The sequence below is a fragment of the Barbus barbus genome, assembly GCF_936440315.1.
Source record: "Barbus barbus genome assembly, chromosome: 31".
NCBI lineage: Eukaryota > Metazoa > Chordata > Actinopteri > Cypriniformes > Cyprinidae > Barbus > Barbus barbus.
The window spans coordinates 21,567,319-21,584,698 of record NC_136759.1 but is presented as its reverse complement, the minus strand read 5'-3'; the positions used below and the strand labels follow the sequence as shown (position 1 = coordinate 21,584,698).

General features: G+C 36.3%; 1 protein-coding gene across 1 annotated transcript; it reads right to left on the bottom strand.

The window, feature by feature from the left end:
* Positions 1-9,188: 9,188 nt before the first annotated feature.
* On the bottom strand, positions 9,189-15,345 carry LOC306851497 (transmembrane protein 160-like). The gene is made up of 4 exons (XM_079387776.1): positions 15,084-15,345; positions 11,315-11,339; positions 9,955-10,047; positions 9,189-9,879 (listed from the first exon to the last, which is right to left on the bottom strand). Exons 1-4 carry the CDS (start codon positions 15,282-15,284, stop codon positions 9,587-9,589), a joined length of 612 nt encoding a protein of 203 aa, XP_079243902.1. The 5' UTR covers positions 15,285-15,345; the 3' UTR covers positions 9,189-9,586.
* Positions 15,346-17,380: the final 2,035 nt, after the last annotated feature.

Genomic DNA, 17,380 nt, shown 5'->3' with positions numbered 1-17,380 from the left:
ACTTGACATTATAGGAGGTATATAGTAACAAACATCAAGTAGGATAATAATTTTTTTTCTTCTTATAATCTGAGCTCAAAAATGAAAGTGTGCTTAATGGGTATGTGATCTTAATTGGTACGTTTACCCTAATTAAAGTAGAATGGTCAACTGTATCAAAAGCTGCAGTCAAATCTAATAAAACTAAAACTGAACATCAGCATCCTCTGCCATCAATAAATCATTGGTCACTCGTAAAAGGGCGGTTTCAGTGCTATGGTCAGCTGTAAAACCAGACTGATATTTCTCAAATATTATTCTCATTAACAACCTTCAACAATTGCTTGGCTACTGCCTTTTCTATAATGTAGTTTAGAGATGGGTCTGTAATTATTTTCAACTGCAGGATCTAGTGAGGGCTTCTTCAGGAGCGGTTGGACCGTAGCAATCTTTAATTCCTCCGGAACACATCCATAAATAAGTGAACTGTTTACTATAGACTGTAAAATAGGACCTATAGTTCCAGCCACTTCTTTAAACAGTCTTGTAGGAACCAAGTTATAAAAACAACTCAAAGGTTTCATCTGTTGCACAATCTCACAAATATCATGCTCTGATACAGTTAAAAAGGAATATAACAATACCGCCCTACAACCCGGATTATCCTCACATTGAACCAAAGGAGGGGTAATCGACGCCCTTATATTTGCGACCTTGTACACAAAAGTGACAAAAGTCCTACAATCAGTAGAACTCAATGCAATACTAGGCTGCGGGTTTGTCAAATTAATTACATTAAATAGAAACCTAGAATTATGACGGTTGGTGTCAATTAAATTGGAAAAATAAGCAGATCTCGCATGTTTAACTGTCTTGTTAAAAACTCCCAATAAACCCTTCCAACGCTCAAAATAAACATGAAGTCTAGTTGATTTCCAACATTTTCTCTTCAATATATGAATATCCTCATTTATCCATGGTACTTTATTTGCTAATGACCTTGTTTTTATTTGCGCTGGGGCCACAGAGGCTAATACTGAAGTACAAATATAATTAAAATCATTCAACTGATCAACTGTAGTTGCATCATATGCCCAACCATCCGTTAAAACACAATTTTCTGAATTTATGAACAACTTCAGCATTAATAGCACGAGATGAATAAGTAGCACTTGTCTTAAGTTTCTTCTTTTCTAACGCCAATTGAACATTAAAAACAATACTTTTATGATCTGATATCGCACTGTCCTCAATTATAAAATTAGGTGCCAATCCAAGAGTAAAAAACAAATCCAAAGTATGATGATGTGTAGAACTTGGCACATGTTGTACTAAATTTAAATCTTGAGTAATATTTAAAAAAAAAACATCAACAGCTGCATAACCATTCACCTTATCCGCATGAAAATTGAAATCTCCAACAATAAAAATCTTGTCATAACTCAAAACTAAATCAGAAAGCATTTCAGAAAATTCATTTTTAAAATGAGAATTCAAATTTGGGGGACGATAGATCACACAACAAAGTTTTGGTTCTTTCCCCAATATCTTAAACTGCAGAACTTCAAAAGAAGAAAAAACTGAAACAGTTTGCTCTGCACACATAAAACACTCTTTAAAAACAACAGCAATGCCTCCACCCCGACCCCAACCACCCCGATATTAGTAGCAGAAAGCTTAACCTGTATAAGGTTATTATGATTAACTGAAGCATTTTTACTAACTACTTGCCTATTATAGTTCACAAAACACGGAATAAAATCAATTAATACACCATCTTTCCTGGAAGAAACACTCACTTCAAAGGAGTCTTCAAAAAGACCATCTGTGAAATAAAAATGTGGTCTTTCCCAAAATAAGTCCTAGTTCATCCCGAATTCAGCATTCACTGATGGGGGCACCATCTCAATAGCCAGTCATTTAATGCTGAGAGCCTGCTGAAAATTTCCCTGCTCATTCTGAGCATCGGTAAAGGACCTGAAACAACAATCCTTGCATCACAAGCGAAAGTTCGAATGGAATCCACCAGAGAAACAAAGTCCCTCTTGAAGATTTTCGTTGACGAATGTCATTCACTCCAATGTGAAGAACCAAAATGATGGTTCTTCACGGAATTATGATGTCACTTTGTAGGAAGAAAACCCGGAAGCGAGTTAGCATTTTAGCACTTCCGGTTCCATCGTCCCAGAGTCAATGGGTTTTTTGAATGGGATTTAAATCCCTTAAATAAGGTCTGTGGTTCACACTGGCTCAAGATACTTTCACGCTCTATTCTACGACATAAAACACACCAGTTACACCCCACTTGTGAATTTATTTATTTTTTTAAACTGTTATGTTTCTTAAGAAAGACGGTTGCTAACAAGTTGCTAAATGGGACCACAGGTGCTGTCGGAGACATTAAATGTCATCACGCAGAACAACTTATCAATTTACAGTATTTCCAATTGTAGGATGATTTGTAAATCAATTAATTGTAGAATAACCAACAAATAGTTTCCCGCATTTTATATTGTTGTTTGACAATGTTTTTTTGCTTTGCCCCGAAATGCGACCCATGTCTTTGGAGGGAAGATGCTCGTTTTATCGCTTACTGAAGCGGAGACTCTGGGTCCGTACTGTAAGGTAAACTCATATTACATGTAAACACCACATTTGCTGGCTTTACGTGGTGAAAGTGAAACTTTAATGATGCATAGTGCTTAAAGCCACATTGAAATTAAATGTTTACGGCCACATGAAGCCGTTAGAACGCATAGATTGTAGAAGCAAGGATAAAATAATATTTTGTGTAACCACCCTAACAAAATGAGAGCTAAAATGTGGCGCTTTGTTCACTAAAATAAGTTTAATCTTACCATATGCAAAAATATTAATATTAATCACGGATTTATTGACATTTAATGCACCTCATTTCAAAATGTACAGAAATATGTGCTTTCCTATGTCCTTCAGTTATGATTATTTCATTTATTCACTATATTATTTATTACTACCGTCTCATTTCAGTTTTAGTTTGGCTGTATTTATTCCAGTTTATATGAAACGGTTCATGTAGCATGGATTAAAATTCATATACAGAGTAAATACAGTATGTTTCACTGAATGTTAAAAATAAGTTTGAAAAAGTTGTCGGAAGCGCGGTGGTGGTGACGTTGAAGGCGAGCGACCGTGGTGGTGTAGTTCGTTTATAGCCTAAGTTTAGCTTTTTAGTTCTGGCGCTTTTATAGGCTTCAAAATTTGTCAAAGTTATATTATTTTGTGGAGATTATCTTGATGGACGTGTAAGTTTCATGAACTATGATTGAACACAGAGCCTATTTTTTGCGATAATCCAAAAGCCTATGGAAAAATCCTATTGGCTTTTTGTCGAGGGAACCAGTTTCATGCTAACAGCCGATCCGTCTACAAAGTGACGTCATAGTTCCCCCACTCTATAACAGACTGGTGTGTAAAACTCTCGGATGTATTTTAAGGATTCTATGCTTTATTTCACATACTTTTGAAAATCCAGCATTTAGCTGATCCTGATAAGCACTTGTCGTCACAGTTGTAAACACGACGGCTTTCTTCTTTCGTGAGGGGGTTTGGTGTTACGGCATCTTTGTTTCCAGGCGGAACGTTAAAAAACGCGACACCCACGTCTCCCGGAAATCCTGTATAATTCAACAAATTACATAGATATGTATTGACTAGATGTCGCCTTGGGCCTCTAAGCATACGTCAACATCGCCGCCATCTTGGGTCGGGGATCTGAAGGAAGCGCCAAAGTTTCCCGGCATTCAGATCAACTCTGAAGATGCCGGACTTTTGTGCTGTAGTAGATATTTTCATGAACTGGATGTTTTCAAAGAATGATTAACCTGTTATATACTGTAGCCTAATCATTTAATACGCTGTTGTAAATACTGGAAGATGTTTTCACACTACTTACGCACGTTATGTTTGTTTTTGTGTTATATAACCATTTTACGCTGGGTCATTGTATTGCAGGCTTGCTGATGTACAAAATAAAAATACATGTTAATTAAAACATTTGAATTGTACTGGTTTAAGTATGGATATCACACCATTGTAGCCATTTTGTGTGCAGTAGACTAGGCTAAGGTAAGTAACAATAGTTAATTTTAAGTTCACTGAAGTGGAAGAATAATAAACTTACACCTAGTTTTGAAGTAGATTAATATCAAAAGCTTCAATTTTCTCTGGACTCGATCATAAATACATGTCTGTCAGTTGGAACAAACCAAAAAACTAAGAAAAACCATTTGAGATTTGGACGATTTATGATGATTTAATTTCTGCCTAGAAGCAGATGTTAGGTTCCCCATCCTAACATTCTGAGGTCTGTTGGTCAGGAAGTCCATAATTGTTTTTTTTCCCCGCTTTGTTTGTTTAAGTCGTGCCTTTATTAATTTACATTTTGCTCTATTATTTATTTATTTATATTTTATATATACTTTATATTATTCATGTTTTTTTCATATCACTATCAGCATCCTTGTAATTGTTTTGTGTATTGTAGAACAAATTAATTAGTTATGTAGGTGTGTCTAAGTATTGTATTGTATATGATATATCACATTTATGATAGAACATAGATTAATTAATTATTTTACTTATATCATATAAGTAAAATAATTAATTAATCTATATGTTCTATCATAAATATATGTCTGACATTTATAATAAACCAAACGGCTTGAAAATCGGTTGAAAATTAAGCAAATTAAGGTGATTTTAATCGTTGATAGTTCTCTGCCAATGTTAACTAATGCAGAGTAGACGCGGCTTCCCCCGACCCAAGATGGCGGCCGCGCTGACGCATCGTTCCTATGGGCAGCAGCGTCAGAGGCGACATCTAGTCAGTATATCTATGAACAAATTAGAGGACGACTTCGAAACTCCTGAAGTGTTTCCACTTTTGTGTGCCATATGCATCAGACGTTCAGCCAACGACATGACGTCTGAGGCTGAGACTATACATGATACTAAACAACACTACACTACTAGAGTATCTACAGAGGCGGCAGCCAATGAGCGCAAGGATTCTCTCTTGCCCTTTAGTGAAACAAAGCACGCGGGTCACGCCATTTCATCAAGGTAAAATATTTTTTTTGTTAAATTATTTTGAGTATGGTCTTCATGAGAGCATACACAATTTAAATGACTTTAAACATTCTTTATATGTGAGATTTTAAATGAGAACCAAACTATGAGCACTGTCTTCGTTTAATTTCAAAAACAATTTATTTCCTCTTAATGTGGAAGACTTATGTTTAAAAATGGAACTACTGAATGTGTATTTTTTTTATACTCTATTGTAGTTAAGGTCAATTATAAGAGTGCATTTATGCTGGAGTCCCTTTTCCTCATTTAAAGCCCTATATATAGGCTACCTAAAACACACACACAGTTGTAAACAAATCTCAAACCAGGGGGCTGTTTCATAAAACAAGTTTACCAAATAAGCCAGGTTTATTTCAGTTAGTGACTTATTTTGAACCAAATCAACTGGCAATAAGTCAGACTAACTGAAATAAGCCTGGCTTATTTGGTAAACTTGTTTTATGAAACAGTCCAGAGAATGTTTCAATTGTTTATGATGCTCACTCCTTTACTTGTGTATACATTTGTTTGTTTATTGCTGTCAGATTCCCAGAAACAATAAAGACTGCTCTGCTTGTACAAAACATATATTATTGTTATACATTTTTAAAAAGACTTACTTTTTTACTTTCTAGTAACTTGTCATTTATAGTATAGCTGGACTGTAATTACCTGCAGTATAAGAAGTTAAAAGTTGCTACAGTCAGCTTGTTAACCTCTAAAGGCCACTAACATGACATTTCCACCTTAAGTGACAGTGTTGAATTTACGCCACCTTAAACATCAAACCTGTCCTTCTCAGAAATTGCGGGAGACAAATGTGCTTGCATAGTCCCCATTTATGTACATATTCATAGACTCATTATGTACTGTAAATAGCACTGAAGGTCATGCATAAACAAATAGTCTGTAACCTCGTGATAAACACTCGCAATCAACATACAATGGATGTCATCGGTTTTAAAAGAGTACATTTATAGAATGTTCTGCATTTCACATTAACATAAATATACATTTAAAAAAAAGTCACACAGTGGAAAAACAGCAAAGATGCATGACAGAGGTGGAAGTATATGAACATCAGCCAATCAGGCTTCAGGTTCAAAAGTCATATAGCAAAGACAATCATCTTCCTCTTCAAGACTCAAGAAACAAAACGAAAACCTGACAAAATTCTAAATGTGTTCTGGAATTTACAAAACACAAACAGCGACGATTCTTAAACGCATTTATATGCCGACAGATAAGTGCCATAATTTCTCTGAGGATTCATACATGGTCTTTGATGACAACAACAGCCACTGTGACAAGATATCAACAACAAAAAATCTTTTGCATGACAATAATTAAAATATATAATCAAATAAGCAGCCCTTTGAAGATGTACAAACAGAAGTGGAACGACTAATGAAAGAACCGCCGCACATGTTCCAGAGTCCCCGGCGCTATTAACAAACCTCACACGCATACAGATCAACACGTCTGTCTGTTTACCGTGAATCCCTCCCTCCAGAGACGCCACCTGCCCTTCATATCTGACACAAATTGCACTCACGTTTTGTTTTGAACTTTTTAACCATTTAACAACTTTTTGCCACTACAATTTCACAGTTGTAGTTAATTAACCCCTAATAGTCACAGAAACCTTCAGCATTGAAGGCTTTAACCCAGCAAATCTGATCTGAATGACAGTGGAAGAAGCTTATTCAGGGTTCAAAACAAGTTAGTGACGTTTTTTCGTCGCATACAGAAATCCATTGTTATAGTAATGCACTTAATATGGTCTATGGGGCACTGCAAAAACATTTAAATAAGCTACACCATTTTTAAAGTATAACCACAAAACTTAAACGTTATGCTGTTTATTAAATCGTTTGCTAACATTGTCTGTGCAATTTTATATTGTTGTTTCATCTGTCCATATGGATATATAACAAAGTTAGCAAGCATTTCATTCACTAGAGTGTCATATTTAGACAATTTGTGTTTACATTTTTACCCAATTATGTTTCAAATGTGTGTATTTTAGTGTTTATATTGCTGAAGTAGTGTTGTTATTGCAAACCTAAACTATTAAAAGCCATTTCAGTAATTGAAATAAGGCTGAAATAAAATAAATCTTAATCCACAATTTAAAAGGTTGACTGGGCAACTGAAATAAGTTAATACAAATCAAATGGAAATTAGTTCAAGCTAAATAAAACTATATAATACAAATAATAATAAAATGACAAACCACTTACCAGAACTAGAATTAAAACTAAAAATATAAAAAAGCTCATTCAAAATATTATATTATATAAATAATACTAAAACAACAGAGCCTCATAGATTTCTACTGTAAATACATTACTGTAAATGCAATTTTTTTGTTTGTTTTTACAAACTGAGATATGAGTAAAATGTGACTCTGGGCCACAAAACCAGTCATGCGTGTCAATTTTTTTAAATTGAGAATTATAAATCATCTGCAAGCTTAAGTTTTCCATTGTTGTATGGTTTGTTATAATCGGACAATATTTGGCTGAGATACAACTATTTGAAAATCTGGAATCTGAGGGTGCAAAAAAAAGTCAAAATAAAGTTTAAAGTTATCCAAATGAAAGCCTTAGCAATGCATATTACTAATCAATATATATATTTATGAATATAAATATATTTATGGTAGGAAATTTACAAAGTATCTTCGTGGAACATGATTTTTACTATAAAATCAATAATTTTGACCCATACAATGTGTTGTTAGCTATCGCTACAAATATACCCGTACCACTTATGACTGGTTTGTGGTCCAGGGACATTATTTTTTAACTTGTTTAAAACCTGAATTATTCTTTTAGCACCACTAATCATTTATCCAAAATAACAGACAGGAAAAAAACAGACAGGATGACACGGTTGAATTATTCCTTCTTGTAGTCCAGCAAGATTTGTGCATTTGCTTTGAACAGGGGAAAAACAGCATTTAAACTAGAGTTGACTGATTATAAGTGTGCAGCGCGCGCTGATTCAATGATAAGTAAACATAGTCGTGAAAGTCGTGACGTATTGCGTTTAACCCATCCAAGTGCACACACACAGCAGTGAGTAGTGAACAAATGCACACACACACACACACACACACACCGTGAACACACACCCGGAGCAGTGGGCAGCCATTTATGCTGCGGCGCCCGGGGAGCAGTTGGGGGTTCGGTGCCTTGCTCAAGGGCACCTCAGTCGTGGTATTGAGGGTGGAGAGAGCGCTGGACATTCACTCCCCCCACCTACAATTCCTGCCGGCCCGAGACTCGAACCCGCAACCTTTCGATTACGAGTCCGACTCTCTAACCATTAGGCCACGACTTCCCAGACACACTCCAGTAGAGTGAATGACTGTATGAGCACATGTGCGGTCTGCACACACATGCCTGACACGACAGCTCACGTCAGTAGAATAGCTACACTCCTAAGACAGCAACCGGCACGACTGCGTGCTGTAAAAAGAGGTACCAACAATATCTTTGGATTCATGCATAACAAAAGAAAAGATGTGCTGACATGTCTGTTGAGAGAAAGCTGTGAGGCAGAAGATGATGTCGAGAAGTTCTTATCAAATCTGCAAGGAGTGATTTTATTAAATAAGACTGTGACCGCTAGAGCAGGAAATCCGAAGTGTGAGAGACGTGAGGTAATCATATTAAAATAAATCTCAACCTGAACGAGGCCTAAATAGATGGAAAAATGCTATGCTATGTAGAAACCATGAATTATAAAAGCACACTTTACAATAAAGTTAAATTTGTTACTTCCTTTCACAGCACATCTTAATGTTAATTTATACACAAATACATTTTTTTAAATAATATATTTATATTTAAATGATAAATGTAAAAATCTAAATTATAAAACCTATAATTGTTATACATTATAAATTAAATAATATTTATTATAAATATTATATTTAATATTATTAACCATGATATTAATATATATTGTATTCCTAAATGCTGTAAAAAAAAAGGTTTTTTATAACTAGTTTATGATATTAATGCATTAATGTTAGAAAATCAAAGCTTATTGTAAAGTGAGTTACTAAAAAAAAAAAAAAACTTATTTCTGAATCACATCACTATATAAAATAGTGAACATGTTCTTTTATAACAGTTGAACAACCAAGATGCTTAACTACTCGTCTGATAAGTGCTAGTTTAGAAATGAACTTTCATGTTCCAGCACACACATCCAACAAAAATATTGCAAAAGAAAAATATGTGTTTATGTCACTGACCCTTTGTACGCAGTGGGACAGCTGATGTTCAGGAATATTACAAATACAAAAACTCACTCAACCCAATAAATCAAGCACTAGAGTACTGCACAGTTATTTTGATAGAAGCCCCAACTCCACAAACCAGTTTCGCATTTCCTCTTAAAGCAGTTTAAACGGCTTATGAATACAGAAATGTGGCTGTGGGTCAGTGTACAAGGCCATTTGAACTCGTAGTCTCCTCTCGTCTCACTTGTCTTGGCCTTTTTCTTCAGCGTTGCGTCTCGCCCTGCATTCGGTGCACTCCCCGCCTTCATCTCCCCCGTGCTCTTCCTCATCCTCCTCGTGAATAATCTCCAACTCCAGACGGCCGATGTAGAGCGATACCGCACACAGCCAGAAGAGGGCAGCAAAGGACACCAGGCCCGCGTGGAGCAGCACAGTCAGCCGAGAGAGGAGCATGATCCTCCTCAGGGTCAGAAGACTGGTCACGTACGATGCTCCGCCAAACGACACGCACACTCCACCCAGGATGAAGAATACTGGGGGAGGAAAGGAAGAACAGGCCTATGATTTAAAAGAAAAACCGACGGGCTGAGTGGAAAATGATACAGTACCGTATCCGGCCTCTCGGCCCACTTCACTCTGCGCAAACGCAATAACGCCGATTCCTGTAGCCAGGAGACCATTCCGGAACCAGGACAAAAATCCTGCAAAAAAATAAAAATGGCTTTAGGGAAATGCTTGTTTGCCTAGATGTAAAGTACTTAACTACAGGAAATATGCAATTTAACACAAAAAAAAAAATTTAAGCATCATTTTTTATATTTTTGAATAGAGCACAACAGTCAGTTCCAGATATAAAAATCCCATTCATTTTCTTTTTAGGAGACTTTATTTTGAATGATAACCCGATAAAGACAGAGCTACGATGTTGTTAATCAATGGTATATGCTATTGTTGAAGACATGAGTTTACATTATTTCAACATATATTTTTTTAAATATTCATGTTTAACAGCAGAATTCCTGGTGAAAAGAATTTCTACATTACCCATGATTCTGCATTGAAATCTCACCACTTCAGAGGATCGAAACGAGCAAATCATACTAAAGTAATTCTTCAGCATCATATACGTGTGTGTGTGTGTGTGTGTGTGTATATATATATATATATATATATATACACATACACCCCTTTTAAATTAGTAGTTTTATATTTATTCATAATATTTACTTTGATTGCATTATTCACAATGCTTCATGGGATTGTAGTTCTTTCCTTCAATTAAGCTGAGTACACATTCTTCTACCTTTGTCTTTTTGTCCAGTTTTCTTTTCTTTTCTTTTCTATTCATTTATTTTCTTTTCACTTTAAATCAATCATTTCAAAGTTTGTAATTTTGTGATTCACCTTGTAGCTGGTTGGTTTGGTTCTTGGTTTTTAACTGTTGCACTTTATTACAAAACTGTGAATTTCAGTTGTTAAAGATTAGTTCACCCAAAAATTAATGTTCTTGCATCATTTACACCAAATAAGTCTAAATGACTGTGAATGTGATATATAAATGTATGAATTCATTATTCAGTGATAAGCTTGACTGAATCTTGACTTGTCTATTAACAGACCAGTTTGAAATGAATTAGACTAAAATAAATCAAACAATTAAAACCTGACTCTGAATTAATTCACAAATTGGACAAACTGATCTTGAAAAAGCTTTCATGTTTTTAGCCTGTTCTTTAAACAAAGGTACGATATATTTAGGCTTATGATGCTTTATTGGTGCTTATTTATTTAGAGCTTGACAGTCCTACTACTTTTCACTATATGTATAGTAGACATATTACATAACAATTCAGAAAAAAACCAACAGAAAAACAGTCATATTTTGGAAAGACATGGAGGTGAGTAAATGATCAGAGGATGTCAGTGGGCATAATTTGTGTTTCATTAATGCTGGACAAATGACCTCACCTGTTTCATGAGACTTCCGCAGCATCTAGAAAATAAAATAAAATGGTATAAGAGTCTACAAATAAATTATTTGGCAGTTAACAATGCAAAAAAAAAAAAAAAAACCTTAAAATATTTACAGTACTACCATTATTATTAGTAATAGCATTATTGACATCCAGTATTGTACCAAGGTACTGCCATGATTTTCGGACACGTATTATATAGGCCTATAATACATAATGTTGTACCAGTACCATCGTAGAATCACATTCATTGGAATACAATATTAATAAGTTTAAGAATATAGTAATCAAATGACAACATAAAATACCACTAAGTGTACCACAATACCACCAGTACTTTTCGTAATTAGTGTAATATAAAAAGGAACAATTGTAAATGAACAAATACAGTAATACTGTGTCTGTGTTTACCAGCGCATCAGCTCTGTTTAGCTCAGTGAAGCACTGTTATACTCTGTCTAGCTCAGTGAAGCACTGTTATACTCTGTCTAGCTCAGTGAAGTACTGCTATACTCTGTCTAGCTCAGTGAAGTACTGCTACACTCTGTCTAGCTCAGTGAAGTACTGATATACTCTGTCTAGCTCAGTGAAGTACTGATATACTCTGTCTAGCTCAGTGAAGTACTACTATACAGTAATACTGTGTCTGTGTTTACCAGTGCATTGGATCTGTCTAGTTCAGTGAAGAACTGCTATACAGTAATACTGTGTCTGTGTTTACCAGCGCATTGGATCTGTCTAGCTCAGTGAAGTGCTGTTATACTCTGTCTAGCTCAGTGAAGTACTGCTATACAGTAATACTCTGTGTTTGTGTTTACCAGCGCATCAGCTCTGTCTAGCTCTGTGAAGTACTGTTATACTCTGTCTAGCTCAGTGAAATACTGTTATACTCTGTCTAGCTCAGTGAAGTACTGCTATACAGTAATACTCTGTGTTTGTGTTTACCAGCGCATCGGCTCTGTCTAGCTCAGTGAAGTACTGCTATACAGTAATACTGTGTCTGTGTTAACCAGCGCATTGGCTCTGTCTAGCTCAGTGAAATACTGTTATACTCTGTCTAGCTCAGTGAAGTACTGCTATACAGTAATACTGTGTCTGTGTTAACCAGCGCATTGGCTCTGTCTAGCTCAGTGAAATACTGTTATACTCTGTCTAGCTCTGTGAAGTACTGCTATACTCTGTCTAGCTCAGTGAAGTACTGTTATACTCTGTCTAGCTCAGTGAAGTACTGTTATACTCTGTCTAGCTCAGTGAAGTACTGATGTGCAGTAATACTGTGTGTGTTAACCAGTGAATCAGCTCTGTCTAGCTCTGTGAAGTACTGTTATACTCTGTCTAGCTCAGTGAAGTACTGCTATACTCTGTATAGCTCAGTGAAGTACTGCTATACAGCAATACTCTTTGTTTGTGTTTACCAGCGCATTGGCTCTGTCTAGCTCTGTGAAATACTGTTATACTCTGTCTAGCTCAGTGAAGTACTGCTATACAGTAATACTGTGTCTGTGTTAACCAGGGCATTGGCTCTGTCTAGCTCAGTGAAATACTGTTATACTCTGTCTAGCTCAGTGAAGTACTGTTATACTCTGTCTAGCTCTGTGAAGTACTGTTATACTCTGTCTAGCTCAGTGAAGTACTGATGTGCAGTAATACTGTGTGTGTTAACCAGTGAATCAGCTCTGTCTAGCTCTGTGAAGTACTGTTATACTCTGTCTAGCTCAGTGAAATACTGTTATACTCTGTATAGCTCAGTTAAGTACTGCTATACAGCAATACTCTGTGTTTGTGTTTACCAGCGCATTGGCTCTGTCTAGCTCAGTGAAGTACTGTTATACTCTGTCTAGCTCAGTGAAGTACTGCTATACAGTAATACTGTGTCTGTGTTAACCAGCGCATTGGCTCTGTTTAGCTCAGTGAAGTACTGCTATACAGTAATACTGTGTCTGTGTTAACCAGCGCATTGGCTCTGTTTAGCTCAGTGAAATACTGTTATACTCTGTCTAGCTCAGTGAAGTACTGTTATACTCTGTTTAGCTCAGTGAAATACTGTTATACTCTGTCTAGCTCTGTGAAGTACTGCTATACTCTGTCTAGCTCAGTGAAGTACTGTTATACTCTGTCTAGCTCAGTGAAGTACTGCTATACAGTAATACTGTGTTTGTGTTTACCAGCGCATTGGATCTGTCTAGCTCAGTGAAGTACTGTTATACTCTGTCTAGCTCAGTGAAGTACTTCTATACAGTAATACTCTGTGTTTGTGTTTACCAGCGCATCAGCTCTGTCTAGCTCAGTGAAGTACTTCTATACTCTGTCTAGCTCAGTGAAGTACTGCTATACTCTGTCTAGCTCAGTGAAGTACTGCTATACTCTGTCTAGCTCAGTGAAGTACTGCTATACAGTAATACTGTGTCTGTGTTAACCAGCGCATTGGCTCTGTCTAGCTCAGTGAAATACTGTTATACTCTGTCTAGCTCAGTGAAGTACTGCTATACAGTAATACTGTGTCTGTGTTAACCAGCGCATTGGCTCTGTTTAGCTCAGTGAAGTACTGCTATACAGTAATACTGTGTCTGTGTTAACCAGCGCATTGGCTCTGTTTAGCTCAGTGAAGTACTGTTATACTCTGTCTAGCTCAGTGAAGTACTGCTATACAATAATACTGTGTCTGTGTTAACCAGCGCATTGGCTCTGTTTAGCTCAGTGAAATACTGTTATACTCTGTCTAGCTCTGTGAAGTACTGCTATACAGTAATACTGTGTCTGTGTTAACCAGCGCATTGGCTCTGTTTAGCTCAGTGAAATACTGTTATACTCTGTCTAGCTCTGTGAAGTACTGCTATACAGTAATACTGTGTCTGTGTTTACCAGCGCATCGGCTCTGTCTAGCTCAGTGAAGTACTGCTATACTCTGTCTAGCTCAGTGAAATACTGTTATACTCTGTCTAGCTCAGTGAAGTACTGCTATACAGTAATACTGTGTCTGTGTTAACCAGCGCATTGGCTCTGTTTAGCTCAGTGAAGTACTGTTATACTCTGTCTAGCTCAGTGAAGTACTGCTATACAATAATACTGTGTCTGTGTTAACCAGCGCATTGGCTCTGTTTAGCTCAGTGAAATACTGTTATACTCTGTCTAGCTCTGTGAAGTACTGCTATACTCTGTCTAGCTCAGTGAAGTACTGTTATACTCTGTCTAGCTCTGTGAAGTACTGCTATACTCTGTCTAGCTCAGTGAAGTACTGCTATACAGTAATACTGTGTCTGTGTTAACCAGCGCATTGGCTCTGTTTAGCTCAGTGAAATACTGTTATACTCTGTCTAGCTCTGTGAAGTACTGCTATACTCTGTCTAGCTCAGTGAAGTACTGCTATACAGTAATACTGTGTTTGTGTTTACCAGCGCATTGGATCTGTCTAGCTCAGTGAAGTACTGTTATACTCTGTCTAGCTCAGTGAAGTACTTCTATACAGTAATACTCTGTGTTTGTGTTTACCAGCGCATCAGCTCTGTGAAGTACTGCTATACTCTGTCTAGCTCAGTGAAGTACTGCTATACTCTGTCTAGCTCAGTGAAGTACTGCTATACAGTAATACTGTGTTTGTGTTTACCAGCGCATCGGCTCTGTCTAGCTCTGTGAAGTACTGTTATACAGTAATATGGTGTCTGTGTTAACCAGTGAATCAGCTCTGTCTAGCTCTGTGAAGTACTGATATACTCTGTCTAGCTCAGTGAAGTACTGCTATACAGTAATACTGTGTTTGTGTTTACCAGCGCATCGGCTCTGTCTAGCTCAGTGAAGTACTGTTGCTCCGGTGATGATCGTGATCTGTTCAGCGGGGTTTTCTCCGCCGCACGTCGCGCGCTCCCCCGGTGAAGCGCTCGCGCTGGAGCCCAAACATACTGCAGCAGCAGCGGCCGCCGCACGAGCCGGGAAAACCGCCTGCATGTTAACCAACTTATGGAAGCCATTGCTTGCGATGGGGAATAAACTCAAAACACGACCTTTACCCGACCTCTGAACTTTGACACTGCAGATGAGCGTGCGTAAAGACGCTGCCGCGCGCTCGCAGGAGTGTGCGTGGGATTCAGTGGCGCCATCTATCTTTTCTTCCTCATGTATATAGATACAAACATCACATGAGGAAGAATATTGTCATATGCATCTAACTCGTTCTTGTTAATATTAACAAGAACAAGTTACATTGTGCATGTATAATATAATCAATTATACACAAGAGGCGTCTTTATACAAATACAAAGTTAGAACGTTTACAAACTGTCATCGTTTTAATTGCTTGTTGAAAATTGTATAGTAGCCTATATCAATATAATTCTCAATTTCTTTCCTTTTCTTTCCCAGGAGAACTTACATTTGTGAGTATTACATTTTGCATGTAAAAAAAATATAAGATTTATTATTTAACCTTGAGTCTGCTGTTCTTTGCTGTTCTCTAAGATACCAAATAATACACATTTCCATAACACAACAAAATGATTGTCAATATTTTGTACAATAAAATAACAGACATTCTACCAAAATTGTTTTACAAAAGCGCAATGCCAAAACAAATGTGCCACAGTTTCAGGGAAACTGACACAAAAAGAGCAACTAAAATTAATATCAGATTTAAATATGTTAGCCTTTAATGAGTTCGTATTAAATATCACTGATACGTGTAGTTATTTTTATTTACATTTCTTTGTCAGATACTGTATTTTAAAATGCATATATATTTTTTAAAGTTTTAGAAAGATGCAGTCGACAGAGTGTCCATAAAGTGGAGCCAAAACACAACAAACAATTATAGTGGACAACATTTTATTAGGTAAATCATTATTTTGACATTAATTATAAGATACCAGCTCATAACAAATTACGAAACAAGTCGAAATTATGAGGGAAAAGTTAATTCCCTATGACAGTCAAAACCTTTTGTAATTTTTGTTGTCATAATTTTAACTTGATATGTAATAATTTTGATTAGTATGTAATGATTTTGACTTTTTCCTCTCAATAATGACATAGTATCTCATAATTTAGACTTTTATACCATATTTATGATTTACCAAAGCATTATTTCTTGCATATTATTTTTGATGAGTCTTGTGTGAATGTATATGGTAACCATTAATTACAACACAATTCCAAAGTAACTTTCATAGATTTATATAAAACAAAATAAATATAAATATACAATAAAATGAACTGGTATTTAGGTGTAAACGGCATTAATATTATTATTAAATGTTTTGGTGAGAAAATTTTATAAATAGCTGCCTTGCAGAATGTTTTGTTCATTTAATATTTTCTGTAAATATGGAGACATACAGTAAGACATACTCCACATATATTTGGAGACATACAGTAAATCACTTAAATATAACAAAATATCAAGCCAATGGCATTTATTTATATTAAAGACAACACAAGCACACTTTTAAAGCAAAACAAAAAAATTAACAGAAAAATAATTTTTTTATTATTATTTGGAATCCCTAAAACTCAATTGCAGTATCTGTATTGCTGAACACAGTAGCTGGTCTTACATGATTATTAGCTTGTTAACTAATCCAGAAACCTGTTTGGCCACCTTAAGATTGTATGCCTAGCTGGTAGAAACATATTTTTAGTTGTTGCAAACCACTTTTTCAATGTCAAAATACTTTCTAAGGCCCCTGTACTGTACATACTGTACTGTAATGAGAGCGAGGTAACATAAGAAAGTCATTCAGAGTATGTACTGGTGTTGTTTATAGCGTATGCATGTGTGTGTTTGAGTGGTCTCTTCCGGCCTGCCTCTCTCTCACTGCAGAGGCCTTTTGTCTTGAATGTGATCCTCTGGGATTGTGGGTCACCACGCCTGAATAACCTGATGGTCATATAGCGTGAGGAGCGCAGAGAGGAAGGAGGGGGTCGCAGGAAAGGGGTCGCAATACGCTGTGTGTATTTGTATGTACGTGTGTGAAGAATGCATTTGGGAAAGGACTGCCTTTGATTTAAAGAGTAACTGAACTCAGATTGTCACGCTATGATGCTGTTCCTCATGCAGACTGCAGACGTTTTC

What these genes read in the sequence shown, in the direction of transcription:
- LOC306851497 (XM_079387776.1), bottom strand. Translation starts at nt 15,284, where the DNA reads ATGGCTTCCATAAGTTGGTTAACATGCAGGCGGTTTTCCCGGCTCGTG. An exon ending in TAGACAGAGCCGATGCGCTG is followed by an intron (nt 11,340 to 15,083) that starts GTAAACACAAAC and finishes TTTATTTTCTAG; the next exon opens with ATGCTGCGGAAGTCTCATGA. An exon ending in GGGCCGAGAGGCCGGATACG is followed by an intron (nt 9,880 to 9,954) that starts GTACTGTATCAT and finishes TTCCTCCCCCAG; the next exon opens with TATTCTTCATCCTGGGTGGA.